Below are 16,303 nucleotides of genomic sequence, written 5' to 3' on the forward strand. Positions count from 1 at the left end.
CAGCCAATTCTTTTTTTTGAATTGTCAGATATCCTCTCACCGTCTCATAAAATAACTTTTCATCGTCAACTGAATTATTAGTGAAATGAAATTCGATCGTGTGTCTGTTATCGCTCATTACTTCAGTCAGTTATATAGAAGGATAGAAGGATAACTCGTGTTTGTCATGTTTGTCGTCACTTCCCGTTTATTCAAGTGTTTGTTACACATCTCCCGTAGCAATGATCTCTGTGTAAAACTTATATTTGGAATGTAGTTAACCAGTTCTATTACATATGTAATACTGACTGACACCGACATTGCCCTTTAATGTTATTTTTGAAATATATTCCACGTTACAGGCGCCTGTGGAATGACAAGACACTGTATATTCTATATACATGTAGATGTGGCAACTTATTCCGTGCAAATCTTCACAACAGCCAATAGTCGACTAGGCATATGGTCTTCTCTTGAGTAACCAATCATTAGTACAGCAAGACCGCGACTATTCATTCACAAATTTGTGGAGTGGGGGGGGGGGGGCGGATATAGAAATTGAGTCTTACTCAGGAGGAACAGAAACGAATTCGCAGCTGAAAGTTTAAAGATGTGTAGGCCGAATGATTTGAATGCACTGGACTCCAATGCTAAACAAAAATTGTTATCTGTGAAATAGATACCTCAAATTAATATGAAGCCTCATGACTCGTTCACATAATCGTCAATGGCCTGTGCATTAGTTTCAGAAGCTTAATTTAAGTAGCAGCTCGTTTTTCGTCTACTGCCAGCTTATTCACAGCAAAATTACAGATTCAGTAAAAACAATGATGATGAAATACTTTATTTGGAAACGATTTTAAACTACATCTATAAGTATATTACTGTTTAAAAAACAAGATATAAGTTGACCCATATTAAACAATATCTTAAATGTGTTGGTATATAAAAAAAAATATTAAATGTGGCAAAAATCTTATAAACATTGTCGACCCTACCCCCACATGTTTGTATGTCGAAAATTTCGAAATGATTTTGGCCCCATTAAAATTACCATAAACTGGTATGTTCCAAGTTTGGAGAAAAAAGAAACTTTAAAATTTGGATGGACCGACAGTCATAATACATGTAGCGTCCCATCCCCCCAATCACATGTTGGTATGTCGAAATTATTTTGACCGATTCAAATTCCCATTGTGGTTATGTTCCAAGTTTAGGAAAATGGAAAATTTAGAATTTTGTTCTGTAATATAAAATATGGGCATATAGAAATATCTAACTATTGTTTAATATAGGCGTATAAAAAAACCTAAATAATGTATAATAATTAGGGAAATACATATCATAATCTCTTATCTATAAGTAAATAATTGATTAAGAGATAATATAATCTATTTGGACTGATGAATTATCAGTTGGCCCACATTAAACAATATTTTAAAATATAAGGGTATAGATAAAAAAATCTCTTCGACCCCGTAACCACCCATACATGTTTGTGTGTCTAAAAATTCGTAATGATTTAGGCCCCATTCAAATTACCATAAAGAGGTATATTCCATGTTTAGGGAAAAGGGAAAATGTAAAATTTGGACTTGTAGCATGACTGACCGACAGGCATAATACATCTACCCCTACCCCCATCACTTTAAGTTGGTATGTCGAAAATTTCGAAATAATTTTGACCTCATTCAATTTCCCGTAACGGTTATGTTCCATGTTTATGAAAATATGGGATTGTCATATTTTACATAATAGTACCGTATATAATATCACTTACCAACAACTTAAACAGTGAGTCATGTTTCTTTCATGGTGATTTGACAAACAAATAAAAGATAGGTTAATTACCAGAAAATGAAACATACATCTTTAGGTGGCATTTAGCGATTGGGGTGTTCTGTTAATAAAACATACACCCACAACAGCCATTCGAATGGTAACTTTAGCCTTTAAAACGTCCACAAGATATTTCAAATGGCCAATTGCAATAACTCCAATGGTCTTTACTGGCAACTATGGATGACGGCTGGACACAGGTGACAACAATATACAACCACATTGAAAAGTGATACAATAATATGTATCAATAAACCACCTTTTTATCCAACATCAGTGCCAGTACTAACTTCTTCAGGGCTGAAGAATTAAATACAAAATGACTGGAAGTCAGCTATGACATCACAGGATCTCATGACTGAAACTTTCTCACATTGAAATTTAGATGTATAAAATGTAAAAACCAATTATGTAATTCGTATCATTTGAAACTTACAATCCAAACATTTTGGATAGGTGAGCATATAAAAAAAGATAGTCTAAAACATCAGAAGGCAAGGCGGTCTTATTGTCTTTCAAATATAATTCATCAACAACTTACATTTATCGCATTGATTAAATATCGAACATGGTGTCAAACTTATTCTTTTCAATTGCATACTAGTGCTTGAATGCTTTGATTAAACATTTAACTCTAAAAATCACTATTTGTGGAAGTAAAAATATTTTACTATACTTTTAATGTAGTATTTTTTTTATTTTTTAAATATTACGCCATGTGTCAGGAGTGGAAAAATATCTGTCAAAATTCAGCTTCATCATCACTATCATCATTCATATTTACTATAGTTTGTCCATCTGAATTTGTATGAATTAATCTCTCCATGGCCGTGGAATCTTCATCTTCATAACCATATTTTTTACGATAAATATAGGATATCACAGCCCCAATTATCACTATTATTAACAAATTGAATCCTGTATGCCATGCAAAATAGCTTGTGATTGACATCATTTGTCTATGGCTTTCTTGATCCCAGGCTACAGCACCAGGTATAGGATTATATAAAATAAAACCAATATGTAAAAACCAGGACCCTTGTACCATTATGGCATAGCTTAATGTCAAGGATGCCAAGATATGATGTTGATATTTCATTTCAGCAAGTGTTGATAATATGCAGACCCCAATAACATACAAAAGCAGCGTGTGCAACAAGACATCCATCTTGGAGCGTCCATGTAGATGAAATTTAAAGAGCACAAATTCCACACTGAAAGACAGTGTGTAACCCACATAATTGAGAAGAGGTGGGAAGCTGGCTTTGTAATAAAGGAGAATTTCAAATACTGCAGTTACTCCGAAAAAGAAAAACATGGTAGCATGCTGCTCATTTCCTGGAGCGTCAAATACACCATTAGGAGATCCTGTGTATATCTCCAGTGAAAATGCAACAGATATGAGGAAAATCTTAAGAACCACTTCAACGGGAAATTCTTTGAGCTTGCCACAACAACAGTCAATTGGGAACCATGTGGAAGTTGTATACATTAAATTGTCCCTTTTGCATTGATAATATCTTCGATATATTTGTATTACATGCCACAAGCCAAAGAACATAAAGAAACTTCCTGGTAAGGCATGTCCTCCAAAGGTTCCCATGTTTTACCAATTTATCTTGTACATTGACTTCAAAGCTCTCTGAAAAAAAAACAACAAAGATCTTTCTACGTACACATATGCTTTTCAGACCACAACAAATTAAAAATATCAGATTTGGGGACAAATGTGAGGATTATGATTGAACTATGACCAGGTCAGTTTGTTTCAAACAAAACCAGCAGTTGCCAGGCAAGATACGCCCACATTTTGCAAGAGATGGATATAGAACAAGCTTCAAACGAAAGCGATTTTTCGTACAATCAGGGGCATAATCCAGAAAATCATAGTTTTTAATGTGCAAATATCGAAAGAGACTGAAATCTTTGGGATATAAAGATGTATTTTAAGTTTCATCAAAATTGGATAAAAATTGTGACCTCTAGAGGGTCCACAACCTTCGTATTGCATACTTTTACATAATTTGCGTACAAAGAGCGGACATTTTGTGGGGCAGTTTCATTTGATTTTCCCAAATTCGAATTCAACATTCATTATGTTGGAATGGCGATATATTTGAACAATTATAGTCTGAAATGAGCAAATATCGAAAGAGACTGAAATCTTTGGGATGTAAAGATGTATTTAAGTTTTATCAAAATTGGATAAAAATTTTGACCGCTAGAAGGTCCTCAGCCTTCGTATTACATACTTTCATACAATTTACATACAAAGAGCGGCCATTTCGTCGGGCAGTGTCGTTTCTATTTTACCGATATTTTAATTCAAGCTTCATTAAGGTGGAATGGCGATATATTTAAACAATTTTTTTAAATCAAATAAAAATTCTCTAGAGAATCCACAAGCTAAAATCATGATTTTTCGTACAATCAGGGACCATAATTCAGGAACTTACAGTTTGATATGTGCGAATATCAAAAGGAACCAAAATCGGATAATTATGGTGGAATGGTGATATATTTTAAAATCGGATACAAATTGTGATCTTTAAAGAGTCCACAAACTAAAAATCGTGATTTTTCGTACAATAAGGGGCCATAATCTAGGAAGTTACAGTATTTTATGCGTGAATATGGAAGGAACCGGGATCTTTGGGCAATAACCTTGCATTTCATTCAAGTTTCATCAAAATCAGATCAAAACTTTGACTTCTAGAGTGTCCACAACCTTGATATACCAAATATTTACACTACTTGCGGACGAGGGGTGGCCATTTTGTCCAGCAGTTTTGGTCCAATTTTCAACCTACATTATGGTGTAATGGTGATATGTTTAAACGGTTTTCAAAATCTGATAAAAATTGTGACTTCTAGAAGGACAAGCAGGTAAAAACGAGATTTTCGTACAATCACGGGCCATAATTCAGGAAGTTATGATCCGATATGCGCGAATTTCAATATGAACCAAGATATTTGGGTTATAAACGTGTAGATCAAGTTTCATCAAAATCAGATGAAAATTCTGACCTCTGACCTAAAAACGTGATTTTCGTACAATTAGGGGCTATAATCCATGAAGTTATCGTCCGATACATGCCTCTATCTCTTCTGGAGATATGACTATATTTCAAGTTTCGTTAAAATCGTATAAAAATACCTGTAGAGTGTCCACAAACAAATTGTGGACCGACGTCCGGACGGACAGGAGCGACGTCAAATGTCCACATGAAACTGTGGGCGTATAGTCCATGTGACAGACCTGGGATTTTGGAACATCATTACCAATTTGATGAATAAATTCAACCATGATTTTCAGTTAGCCTGGTGGCTGAAGTGTTGAAATTTGGTTGATGGACTTCCGGGTTACTTTGCTAAATTGCATTTTGGCGGCCATCTTTAAAGATGGCCGCCGTTATTTCATTGAAATTGTGCCCATCGGGGAAACCTTCATAACTCCTGAAAAGATCGACCTATGGATATGGAATGTGGCTCACAATGTTCACAAGAAAATGCTTCTTCTGGTGCTATATGATACTTGTTGTTGAATGAATCATAAATTTTTCAAATCAACAGATTATTCTGGAAAAAGCAACCTTTTGGCCTTTTTATTTTCCCAGGTTTTCATGATTTATTTTATAAGTTTACTACCAAATCCTGTTCAGAGTAATTTTAGCCAAATTATGTGTGTGGTCTTCTTAAGTTATTCAATTAGCATAAACAAATACGCCCAGTGGTCCTCCCTATACAGCTGCAGTGGCCGCAAACTCAACAAAAGTCGTAAGTAGACTGTCAAATTTAAAATGTTGAACGTCGGCGAGGCAGGGCACAAACTTAGTGAACTTTTAGCTAGTGTGTCGCAATCGAAACGATATTTGGGGACGGGTTGTTTCTATGTCAAAATTTGTCCCTAAAGACAATTTTGAGATTATGTCACTTTTGTGACGTCATTTTCGGTTGGGGTTCTGTCCGATGTCCAAAATGACCGCAAGGGAGCTAAAGATGATCCGAACAATTATAGGCCAATCTCAATTCTCCCCACAATTTCAAAGATATTCGAAAGGCACTTGAGCACTCAAATTCAAACTTATTTGGAAACCTTCAATGTTCTTTATGCTTACCAATCTGGATTTAGATCAAATCATTCATGTGCTACTGCACCGATCCGAATGACAGATAATTGGTTTGATGCTATCGATAATGGTGCGATTAGTGGTACAGTGTATCTTGATTTTAGCAAAGCATTTGATCTCATTGATCATAAGCTTATTATTGAAAAACTACATCTTTATCGATTTGATAATAATTCACAAATTTTGATTGAATCATATCTTGACTCACGGAAGCAAAAAGTATGTTTAGGATCAATTACCTCCTCAATTACTACAGTCAAATGCGGGGTTCCACAAGGGTCGATCCTGGGTCCTCTCCTATTCCTTATTTTTATAAATGATCTCCCACTCAATATTGAATCAAGTCAGATAGATTTGTGTGCTGATGACAGTACCCTGCATTGTTCACACAAAGATATTTAATCCATCGCCAATAATCTCCAAAATTATCTCTATTTGGTTGCTAAATGGTGTGAAAACAATGGGATGGTAATCAATCCTTCGAAAACAAAATCAATGCCGATTTCATCAAAACACAAAAGAAATCAGAAAAACCTAACTTTATCACTCCATGGTGAGAAAATTGAGACGGTTACTACCGCAAAATTACTTGGAATTCAAATTGACCAAGACCTTAATTGGGAAGCACAGATAGCAGATATGTCTAACAAAACTTGCATCAAAAATATTTCTCCTAAATAAGATAAAAGATCATTTACCTTACGAGACAGGAATTTTGTTTTATAACAGTTACATACTACCAATATTTGATTATTGCTCTATTATTTGGGGAAATGCTACCAAAAGTAGATTAGGCATTCTTTTAAAATTACAAAAGAGGGCAGCAAGAACTATTCTTGATGCACCGATTGAAACTCCGTCCACCTCTTTATTTACTAAACTCGGTTGGCTTACCCTTACACAGAGGATTCTTTACAATAAAAGTGTCTTAACATTCAAAATTATTACATTTAATACTCCACTTTATCTAAATTTCTATTCAAAATTATTACATTTAATACTCCACTTTATCTAAATTTCTATTTTATTGAAAAATCTCTTGTTTCCAAAACGGATATCTTGCTCCGTTCACAGACCAGTAAATCTCTTTTTCTTCAAAATTGCAAAACGGAATCCATGAAACGTACTTTTCATTATTCTGCATGTCTTTTATGGAACAATCTGCCTTTTGATATAAAGATGTGTAAAAATGTTGAAAATTTTAAGATTAAACTGAAAAGTCATTTATTTTGCACACTGAAGGAACCATAATATTCAACTGACGACATACTTATTATTTTTAACTTGCAACAGCATTCTATTTTATTTTGTGTGTAATTATAGTGTTCTTCCTATTTTCTACTTGTATAATGTATATGTTTTGAAGTTTGGGAGTGACTTATCAAACTCCCCACTTTAAAATGCTTTTGCATTTCTAATGATTTTAAATTTATCCTGATATTACATGTATATATGTCTTTGTAGCTTAGGAGGGACCTATGGAAGATTAGTTTTTTTGCAAACTAAATACGTTGCCTCAATAAATAAAGTTTTTATTATTATTATTATTATTATTATTATTATTATAGTATCATGCAAGGTAGGGCTTGTGATATATCATGTATAGGGTTTTCGCAGCCACTGAATTTAAAATTGAATTATTTATTGGAATTTTCAATGAAACGGAAAGGTTTGTTCCGCACAGGTATTAGCTTAGAAGGGACAAATACAATTTGTAGAACCAGATATTTGATGTTAGTGAACCCATTTTTTCTAGGACACCTGTTTCACACAAAATCTTATTTTCTATCCAGACGAACCTTCAGTATAATAATCTATATGCATACAAAGTTTATGAAAATACACATTCAAGCAGCATTTAATATGGTCTACCACCTGTAGGACACTCCCTTCAACTTAAAAATAAATTGTTTATTGGAATTTTCGATTAAACGTAAACTTTCTGTAAAATGTAAAATACTCGACTAATATACCAGTTGTAACATGTTTAACATCATATCTTTCCACGCGAATTAACAATAAATTGTTCATTCGATAAAACGGAAACATTTTTTATACTTGTAAAATAAATACCTATTGTGTATATGATACGTTGAAGTCTACCATGTAATACGGAAATTTGCAACACGTTTATAAGCACCATATTTTTCTACATGAACTAACAATAAATTGTCCATTGGATAAAAAGGAGACATTTTTTTATATATATATAACTGTAAAATAATATATGAATTATCGTTTTAACATCATATCTTTTGCCTCCCTTTTCAGGGATGGACACTCAAAAGGAGTATGGTAGTTTCGGGGGTCCCTAAACTAGTCAATGTTCTCGCGTAGGTATGAATTTATGTCGTTTTTGATGAATTATTAAGATATATGCATAAGCTAAAAACACCAGGATATACTCTAGAAAGTACCATTTAAATTACAGTCAGTTTTTTCAAAAGAAATTTCGAGCCTGGTTGTAGAGAACCCCGTCGTTCACCTCACGGAGCAAAGATAAGCCTGTCCTATCCTAGGTATCATATGTGTAATTTTATGTCAACTTCACAATTGTCAGTATAAATATAACATTTACTTGACAATTATCACAATTTTCATCTGGCCTTAAAACATTTTAATTGGATTTGTGTTCCTGGTGTTATAAGCTTTCCAAATATGTATAGTTTGTTTAATAGGGAGGACCTTGTAGCGGAACTGTGTTTCTAAGCAAGCTAAAAATTTTGGTTGCAGGCCTACTAGACTATACGACAAAAGTTGCCGGCATAGAGGCGTTAATGTAAAAACGGACCACATTACCATTTCTGAACGAATAAGAGATCTTAAATTCTTAACAACTGGATATATCATAAATAATTCTCAATACGGCTTAAAATGGTGCAAAGGCATAGTAGATGAAATTAAAATGACTCACTATTTTGGTGAAATGTCTTGTGATCTGTGAGATACAAAATAATCAATTCCATATTATGCCCCATTGTATTGTTTATGGGGTGTGTGGGGGGGGGGGGTCGCATAGGATGTGTCATTTTTAGCAGTATCACTAACATCATTTTCAGCATTACTTTTGAGTTTTTATTCATGTTCAGTGACTCTGAAAACCTTATAAAAGAGACATTATAAGCTATATAAAACAGTCATTCATGTTATGGAAATTCTGACCGCCATTTTGAATTTTCCCCATCTTGGATTTTTAAAACTCTTTGTTTAGATTAAACAAACATTGTGCAAGAGCTAAATCTGCCTATTGCAGGTCTTTCTTTAGGCCTGAAATGTTTTCTAAATTATTATTTAGACATTAATTAACTGACCCAGGCCATAATCAACTCTCGATGGCATCGGATTTCTCCGATATTAAATAAATTAGAACGTATCAGTCATATTTTGATTTAATCTAAAAATAGAGGAGCGAGACTTAGCTTCGAGCAACCAGTACAGTGGTTGAAATTATTGCACGTGTCTTGTCAAACCTTCAAAGGTTAATATCTTCGCTCGCAATAGAGTAATTTGAATGAAATTGTCAAATTATTCATTTTAAATTATCTATTTTCGAACTATTGTAGCAAGAATGGCTAGCTCTTTATCTAAATCTTACGTAATGAATCTTTAATTGTAAGCTCATTGGATAGTACATGTCATATCAAACAATGAAATGACTATTATCTGACATATTGGCCATTTTAGGAAATTTTGTCGCCATTTTGAATTTCCGCCATCTTGGATCTGGGACACTCATATTTGAGATTATTTTTTATGATCAATGTTTCTGATATCTATTCAATCACTTAAGTTGACCAAACAGATAATTTGGCTTATATGGGTCTGAACACGATTTGTTAGTAAACATACGAACAGACATGAAAAAAAAAATCGAAAATGTTGCTTTTTTCAGATTAATCTTTTATTTTAAAACTGATAGTATTGATTAAACAACATATATCATATACCAGCAGATGCAGAATTATATTATGAACATTTTGAGATATATTACATATCCATATAGGTGAAACTGTTGAGGAGTTATGAAGGCTTCCCCGACTCGCACTATTTCAAATAAGAAAAAAAACGGCGGCCATTTTTTTTAAAGATGGCCGCCAAACTGACATTTGGCAAAGTGACCCGGAAGTCCATCAACCAATTTTGGACACTTTAGACCTAAGGCTAACTGAAAATCATAGTTAAACCAATTCATCAAATTGGTAATGAATATCTGCCTGTCACATGGACTAGTATAAAAACCTAAAGGAAACATGAATTATTCATACCTAAAGCCACATAATGTAGTCAATTCAAATCCATCACGTACAAAAGGGAACACAGTCAAAATTAAACTGCACCAATAGATAGATAGGCCTACATGTATCACCCACACTATACACTTTACTCATATTATAATTATAGCAAGCACGTGATATTAAGGTGAATATATGGGACAAGAGCATTAAATCTATGAGTTTTATGACACCAGACCTAAGGCTAACTGAAAATCATAGTTAAACCAATTCATCAAATTGGTAATGAATATCTGCCTGTCACATGGACTAGTATAAAAACCTAAAGGAAACATGAATTATTCATACCTAAAGCCACATAATGTAGTCAATTCAAATCCATCACGTACAAAAGGGAACACAGTCAAAATTAAACTGCACCAATAGATAGATAGGCCTACATGTATCTCCCACACTATACACTTTACTCATATTATAATTATAGCAAGCACGTGATATTAAGGTGAATATATGGGACAAGAGCATTAAATCTATGAGTTTTATGACACCAGTACGGAAGACCATTAGGGTCAATCAAATTACAAGGTAACCATTTTATATAACTATCTTGTAATTACAAGATAGGTTATATTAGGCTATCTTGTAATTACTAGATACGGAGTAGCCCATTAGGGTCAATCACATGAAAAAAAAGTGTTCTAACCAGTTTATTTCAAGGTCGCCCTACACTGATGTATCGGATAGCTAGGCAAACGAAGTACTTTTTTATGTTACGGGATCGGCACATTCAGGTCATGCTCCCATTAATATCATTAGCTATTTCGTGCCCTCATTAAAAACCATTCATTAAGTTCATACTCTCATTAACTTCATAATCCCACCAACTTCATACTCTCATTGATATCATTTATTAATGATTCATTGATTTCATGCTCTCCTTAAAGATACTTTCCCGCGTACAAACTATGTGATATGATGATATATTTGGACTAAAAACATATTCAAACTAATTAATCTATAAAAAATTTGCTTCAAATCCATAGAGTTATATATAGAAACTAGAGTCCGCACTGATCACGTGACCCCCATGACTACAACTTTAAAGGTTTGTGCCGGGATGGAGCGACGGCCGCCATGTTAGTTCCGGGGAGTATGAACGTAAATACCCGGATGTTCACTATGTTATCGCATCAATCAATCTGTGTCAAACTGTTTTAAAATGTGCACAAATATTAAATTTTTAAATTTTCTAACCCAAATTTTTATTGTTTAATAAAAATAATAATAAAGATCCATGGACCGACTAATCTCCGGGCTCCACTTTCCACAGTAAAGGTTATAGAACATTTTAATTTGACATGTCAGCGATCTCGACCGTAGTTTCTCTACGTCTACCTACTTGTACTTACCTTCGCTTTCTCTTTTAATTTTTTATTAAAATATCGATCTTTTAAATTAGTGCAATGTACACAATAATTATTCCTATACAGTAAATTTGTTAAATTGTTTTAGAAATTTATGGAACTAATTTATAAAGAGTGTAGAGAAATGAATGGGGTTTTTTAACAATAAAAGTGAACAGAAATCAATAGCCCGCAGAATTATATGTAGCCTACCGGTATTTTTATTTATTTGTTAATTATTTTATTTTAGGGAATTAGGGAATGAAAAGTGAAGAAAAATAATAGCCTGCGTAAAATGTTGTATTTCTATTTACCGGTATTTATTTATTTGTTAATTATTTTTAGAAATTGTGGAACTGAAAAAGTGAAGAGAAATTAATGGCCTGTAGAGAAATGAATAGTTTTAGAACAACAACAACAATAAAGGAAATATGTTTATGAAATGAAATGGGGTTTAACGTCCACTCGACACAAACTAGGTCATTTTGGGACTAACATATGAAATATGGTGGGCAATTCTGCGCTAAAGTAATACAATTAGGTGAAAAATTTAATTAGTTGATAAGTGGACAAAAATAGTGTCTTATGGTGGGAAATAATCCATATTTTGAAGGAAAATCTCAATTTGGGTGGAGACTCTTCCATTTTTTTTTATTTGGTCTTGTGTCAAGGTTTACGTTGTAAATGTCGAATTTATAATTCTATTGTATTTTCTTACTTTGTGTTTGTTTGATTATTCTGGCTCATAATGAATGATTTGGCATTAGTTAATTATCTGAATATGTATATAAACATAATATTTAAACATTAAAATATAAAAATAATATATTTTTGTGAAGGTAACCAACATTGAAAAATATCACTATGAGAATGTACGTCCGTTACCAAATATTTACATTTTTTTTTCTCTCATTCATATTTTTATATGGAATTATTTAAAACTTCATATCTAAAGCTATAATAACCCATTCTTACTATAATAACTGTAAAAAGAAAAGATTTGCAAAAATTCTCAGAATAACTTGGGTTTTCATAGATGTACGTCCGTTACTTTTCACAGTATTTCATGTTACCAAATATTTCCATTTTATCTCTCTGATTCATATTTATTTATGGAACTGTTCAAACACTCATATTTATTAAAAGCTAATAACATCACTCATTCTTGTTACTATGACCGTAAAAAGAAATCATTTGCCACAATTCTCTGAATTACTTAGGGTTTCATAGATGTATGTACGTCCGTTACCAAAATTTTAGGGTCACAATATTTCATTCAAGGAGTAATGTTTTTAGGAAAGTAACTGCTCCATTAATTCAAATGAGTTAACTATTATTATTATCTATAAGTCCGATTATTTGTAAGTTTGCATATCTAATGTAATGGGTTACATCCGTTACCAGAAAATATGTACGCCCGTTACCACAATAATTTCTAATTTACTGGGTTACAAGAATCCAAATGTGAGAAGTGATTATGCAGTACACATGTAGTATTAGTGCCCTTTCTTAAAAGGATTAAAACTTTTAAATTCCACAAGACAATTCACAGAGTTTTGAAACTATGTTCATGCAGGCAAATCATGGTGACTGTTTATTTCTGTATGTCCGTTACCTATACTTTGAAGGGCCAATATTTATTTCCAGTGTTCATGAACAAATTAAATTATATGTCAATTGATACTGAAATCATATGTCTTTAATGCTATATAAAACTCAAACAGTTAATTATTCATGGTTAGAAAATATTGGAAGTAATAAAAATATGGCGAGTTCACAATGTACGTCCGTTACCGTGGAATTGCCCTGGTTTAATTTTTTTATTTCAATAATTCGCTTGCGCGTAGGGGTCTTTAGCAGTGAGAGTAAACCGGAGGACCTGGAGAAAACCCACCGGGGAATCGAAACCCCGCCAGTTGACTCTATGACACATAGGCCTACGAGTTAGAAGATATGGTGGCTGTATAATTTAATATTATATTTTTTTTAAAAAAAGGTGTTAAATGTGTCAAATTGTGTGTGTGTGCGGGGGCGGGGGGTGTAGGCGCCCAGGGCCTAGTTGTGTGAGGTTGACTCAACCGTTGAGTAATGAGTGTGTTTGTTTTCGGGGAGCATTGCAGAGACATCGTCTCGTTCGGATGGGACGAAAAACCGAGGTCCCGTGTAGGCCTACACCTTGGCGTGCACGTAAAGAACCCTTGCCAGTTGGAATTCAATTGCTGTCCGGGCAAAATTCCCCTTAGAGCACACTGTATGGTGTATGACCGTCTTCATTATCCCGCTAGGACGTTAAACCCCATTTCATTCTTCATTAATCATTAGGCTAATTTGTTTGTTTTCGCTTGTTCAGCTGAACTTGTTTGTGTGTAGAAAAATATTATGACATGAAAATTTATTATATATCTTAAGTTTCTTATAAAGATTTAGTAGTAAAAAAGGGTTTATTTTATTTTAAAATGACTTTTAGATTAGGTCTTCACATCAAATTAATGACATTAATTCGATTGTTATTGAGTATTGACGTTTACATTGGAATGAGCTTGACCCTAACCCAGTGCTAGAAGTAGAAGAATGGACCGATTTTTGATAGGTACAGTTGATAAATCAATCTAACCTGTGAAACGCTATTCCACTACCCCTTTTTCGGGTGTTTGAGCAGCCAAAACAGCAGCAACTTTCTGGCATATTGATTATAAAACACGATTTAAAAGATCTAATGGTCGTCAGCGTCAACTCCCCGGAACTAACATGGCGGACAAGGCCCCATGTCAGCACGCTGTCACGTGATCAGTGCGGACTCTAGTTTCTATATATATAGCTTTATGTTCAAATCCCTCTCAAAACTTTGTATTCGTCGGGAGATACCGCAAGCTATAAATAAACTGTTGTTAGACGCCGTGTCCATTTTTCAGAATGTATATTCGTTACTTACTGTCCATTTATCGTACATATTGAGACCTAAGTAAATTCTTAATTATTTTCTGTCAACTACTTTTTCCGTTCACACCCCTCAATGTTCCCCAAACCGCCTAACCATTTGAAAAAGAAATAACAACCGCTCCCCCAGTCAAGCTAGCACACAATAAGCTAATCAATGATGTTCGGTGAATTACAGTTCAAATTGAACGGCAGTCGTTTACGCCTGCTTAGTGCATTCTACACGTTTTTTTAAATTATTATTTTGTCGTTTGTGAATCAGCCTTTACTAATTACTTCCACATTATGTTGTAGGATATGTTTTTATACGCCCACATTTTCATGTGGACGTATTATGCCGTCGCCCCTGTCCATCCGTTTGTGGACTCTCTACAGCTCACAATTCTTATCCGATTTCGACGAAACTTGAAATATAGGTTTATCCCCAAAAGATCTCGGCTGCTTTCGATATTGGCATGTATCGGATCGAAACTGCATGGATTATGGCCCCTGTTTTTACGAAAAATCACGTTTTTAGCTTGTGGACCCTATAGAGGTCACAATTTTTATCTGATTTTGTTGAAACTTGAAATGTAAGTTTATAACCCAAAGATCTCAGTTCCTTTCGATATTTGCGCATATCGGACAGTAACTTTCTGAATTATGGCCCCTGATTGTACGAAAAATCACGTTTTTAGCTTGTGGACCCTATAGAAGTCATAATTTTATCCGATTTAAAAAACCGTTCTATTATATCACCGTTACACACTAAGGATGACTGAGTTTGAATTTCGTGAAAATCGGCCCAAAATTGACAGACAAAATGGCCGCCGTTCGTTTCCAAATAGCGTAAGAATATGGTACATCAAGGTTGTGGACCCTATAGGGGTCACAATTTTTATCCGATTTTGTTGAAACTTGAAATGTAAGTTTATAACCCAAAGATCTCGGTTCCTTTCGATATTCGTGCATATCGGACGGTAACTTCCTGAATTATGGCCCCTGATTGTACGAAAAATCACGTTTTTAGCTTGTGGACCCTATAGAAGTCATAATTTTTATCCGATTTAAAAAAACGTTCTATTATATCACCGTTACACCCTAAGGATGACTGAGTTCGAATTTCGTGAAAATCGGCCTAAAATTGACAGACAAAATGGCCGCCGTTCGTTCTCAAATAGCGTAAGAAAATGGTATATCAAGGTTGTGGACCCTATAGAGGTCACAATTTTTATCCAATTTTGTTGAAACTTGAAATGTAAGTTTATAACCCAAAAATCTCGGTTCCTTTCGATATTCCTGCATATCGGACGGTAACTTCCTGAATTAGGACCCCTGATTGTACGAAAAATCGCGTTTTTAGCTTGTGGACCCTATAGAAATCATCATTTTTACCCGATTTAAAAAAACGTATTATTATATCACCGTTACACCCTAGGGACGACTGAATTCGAATTTCGTGAAAATCGGCCCAAAATTGACAGACAAAATGGCCGCCGTTCGGTCTCAAATAGCGTAAGAAAATGGTATATCAAGGTTGTGGACCCTATAGCTAGAGGTCACAATTTTTATCCGATTTTGTTGAAACTTGAAAAGTAAGTCTATAACCCAAAGATCTCGATTCCTTTCGATATTCGCGCATATCGGACCGTAATTTCCTGAATTATGGCCCCTGATTGTACGAAAAATCGCGTTTTTAGCTTGTGGACCCTATAGAGGTCATAATTTTTATCCGATTTAAAAAAAACGTATTATTATAGAGGTCACAATTTTTATCCGATTTTGTTGAAACTTGAAATGTAAG

General features: G+C 34.0%; 1 protein-coding gene across 1 annotated transcript; it reads right to left on the bottom strand.

Moving 5' to 3' along the window:
* Window positions 1-802: 802 nt before the first annotated feature.
* On the bottom strand, window positions 803-10,326 carry LOC126807914 (transmembrane protein 45B). Its single transcript, XM_050532802.2, has 2 exons — window positions 10,214-10,326; window positions 803-3,460 (listed from the first exon to the last, which is right to left on the bottom strand). The coding sequence occupies exon 2, from the start codon at window positions 3,419-3,421 to the stop codon at window positions 2,561-2,563; it is 861 nt and encodes a 286-aa protein (XP_050388759.2). The 5' UTR covers window positions 3,422-3,460; window positions 10,214-10,326; the 3' UTR covers window positions 803-2,560.
* Between the last annotated feature and the right edge of the window lie 5,977 nt (window positions 10,327-16,303).

Source organism: Patella vulgata, chromosome 9 (genome assembly GCF_932274485.2).
Source record: "Patella vulgata chromosome 9, xgPatVulg1.2, whole genome shotgun sequence".
Taxonomy (NCBI): domain Eukaryota; kingdom Metazoa; phylum Mollusca; class Gastropoda; family Patellidae; genus Patella; species Patella vulgata.

Bases quoted from the DNA above. Each gene is read 5' to 3' on its own strand.
- LOC126807914 (XM_050532802.2), bottom strand. From the start codon at position 3,421: ATGGGAACCTTTGGAGGACATGCCTTACCAGGAAGTTTCTTTATGTTC.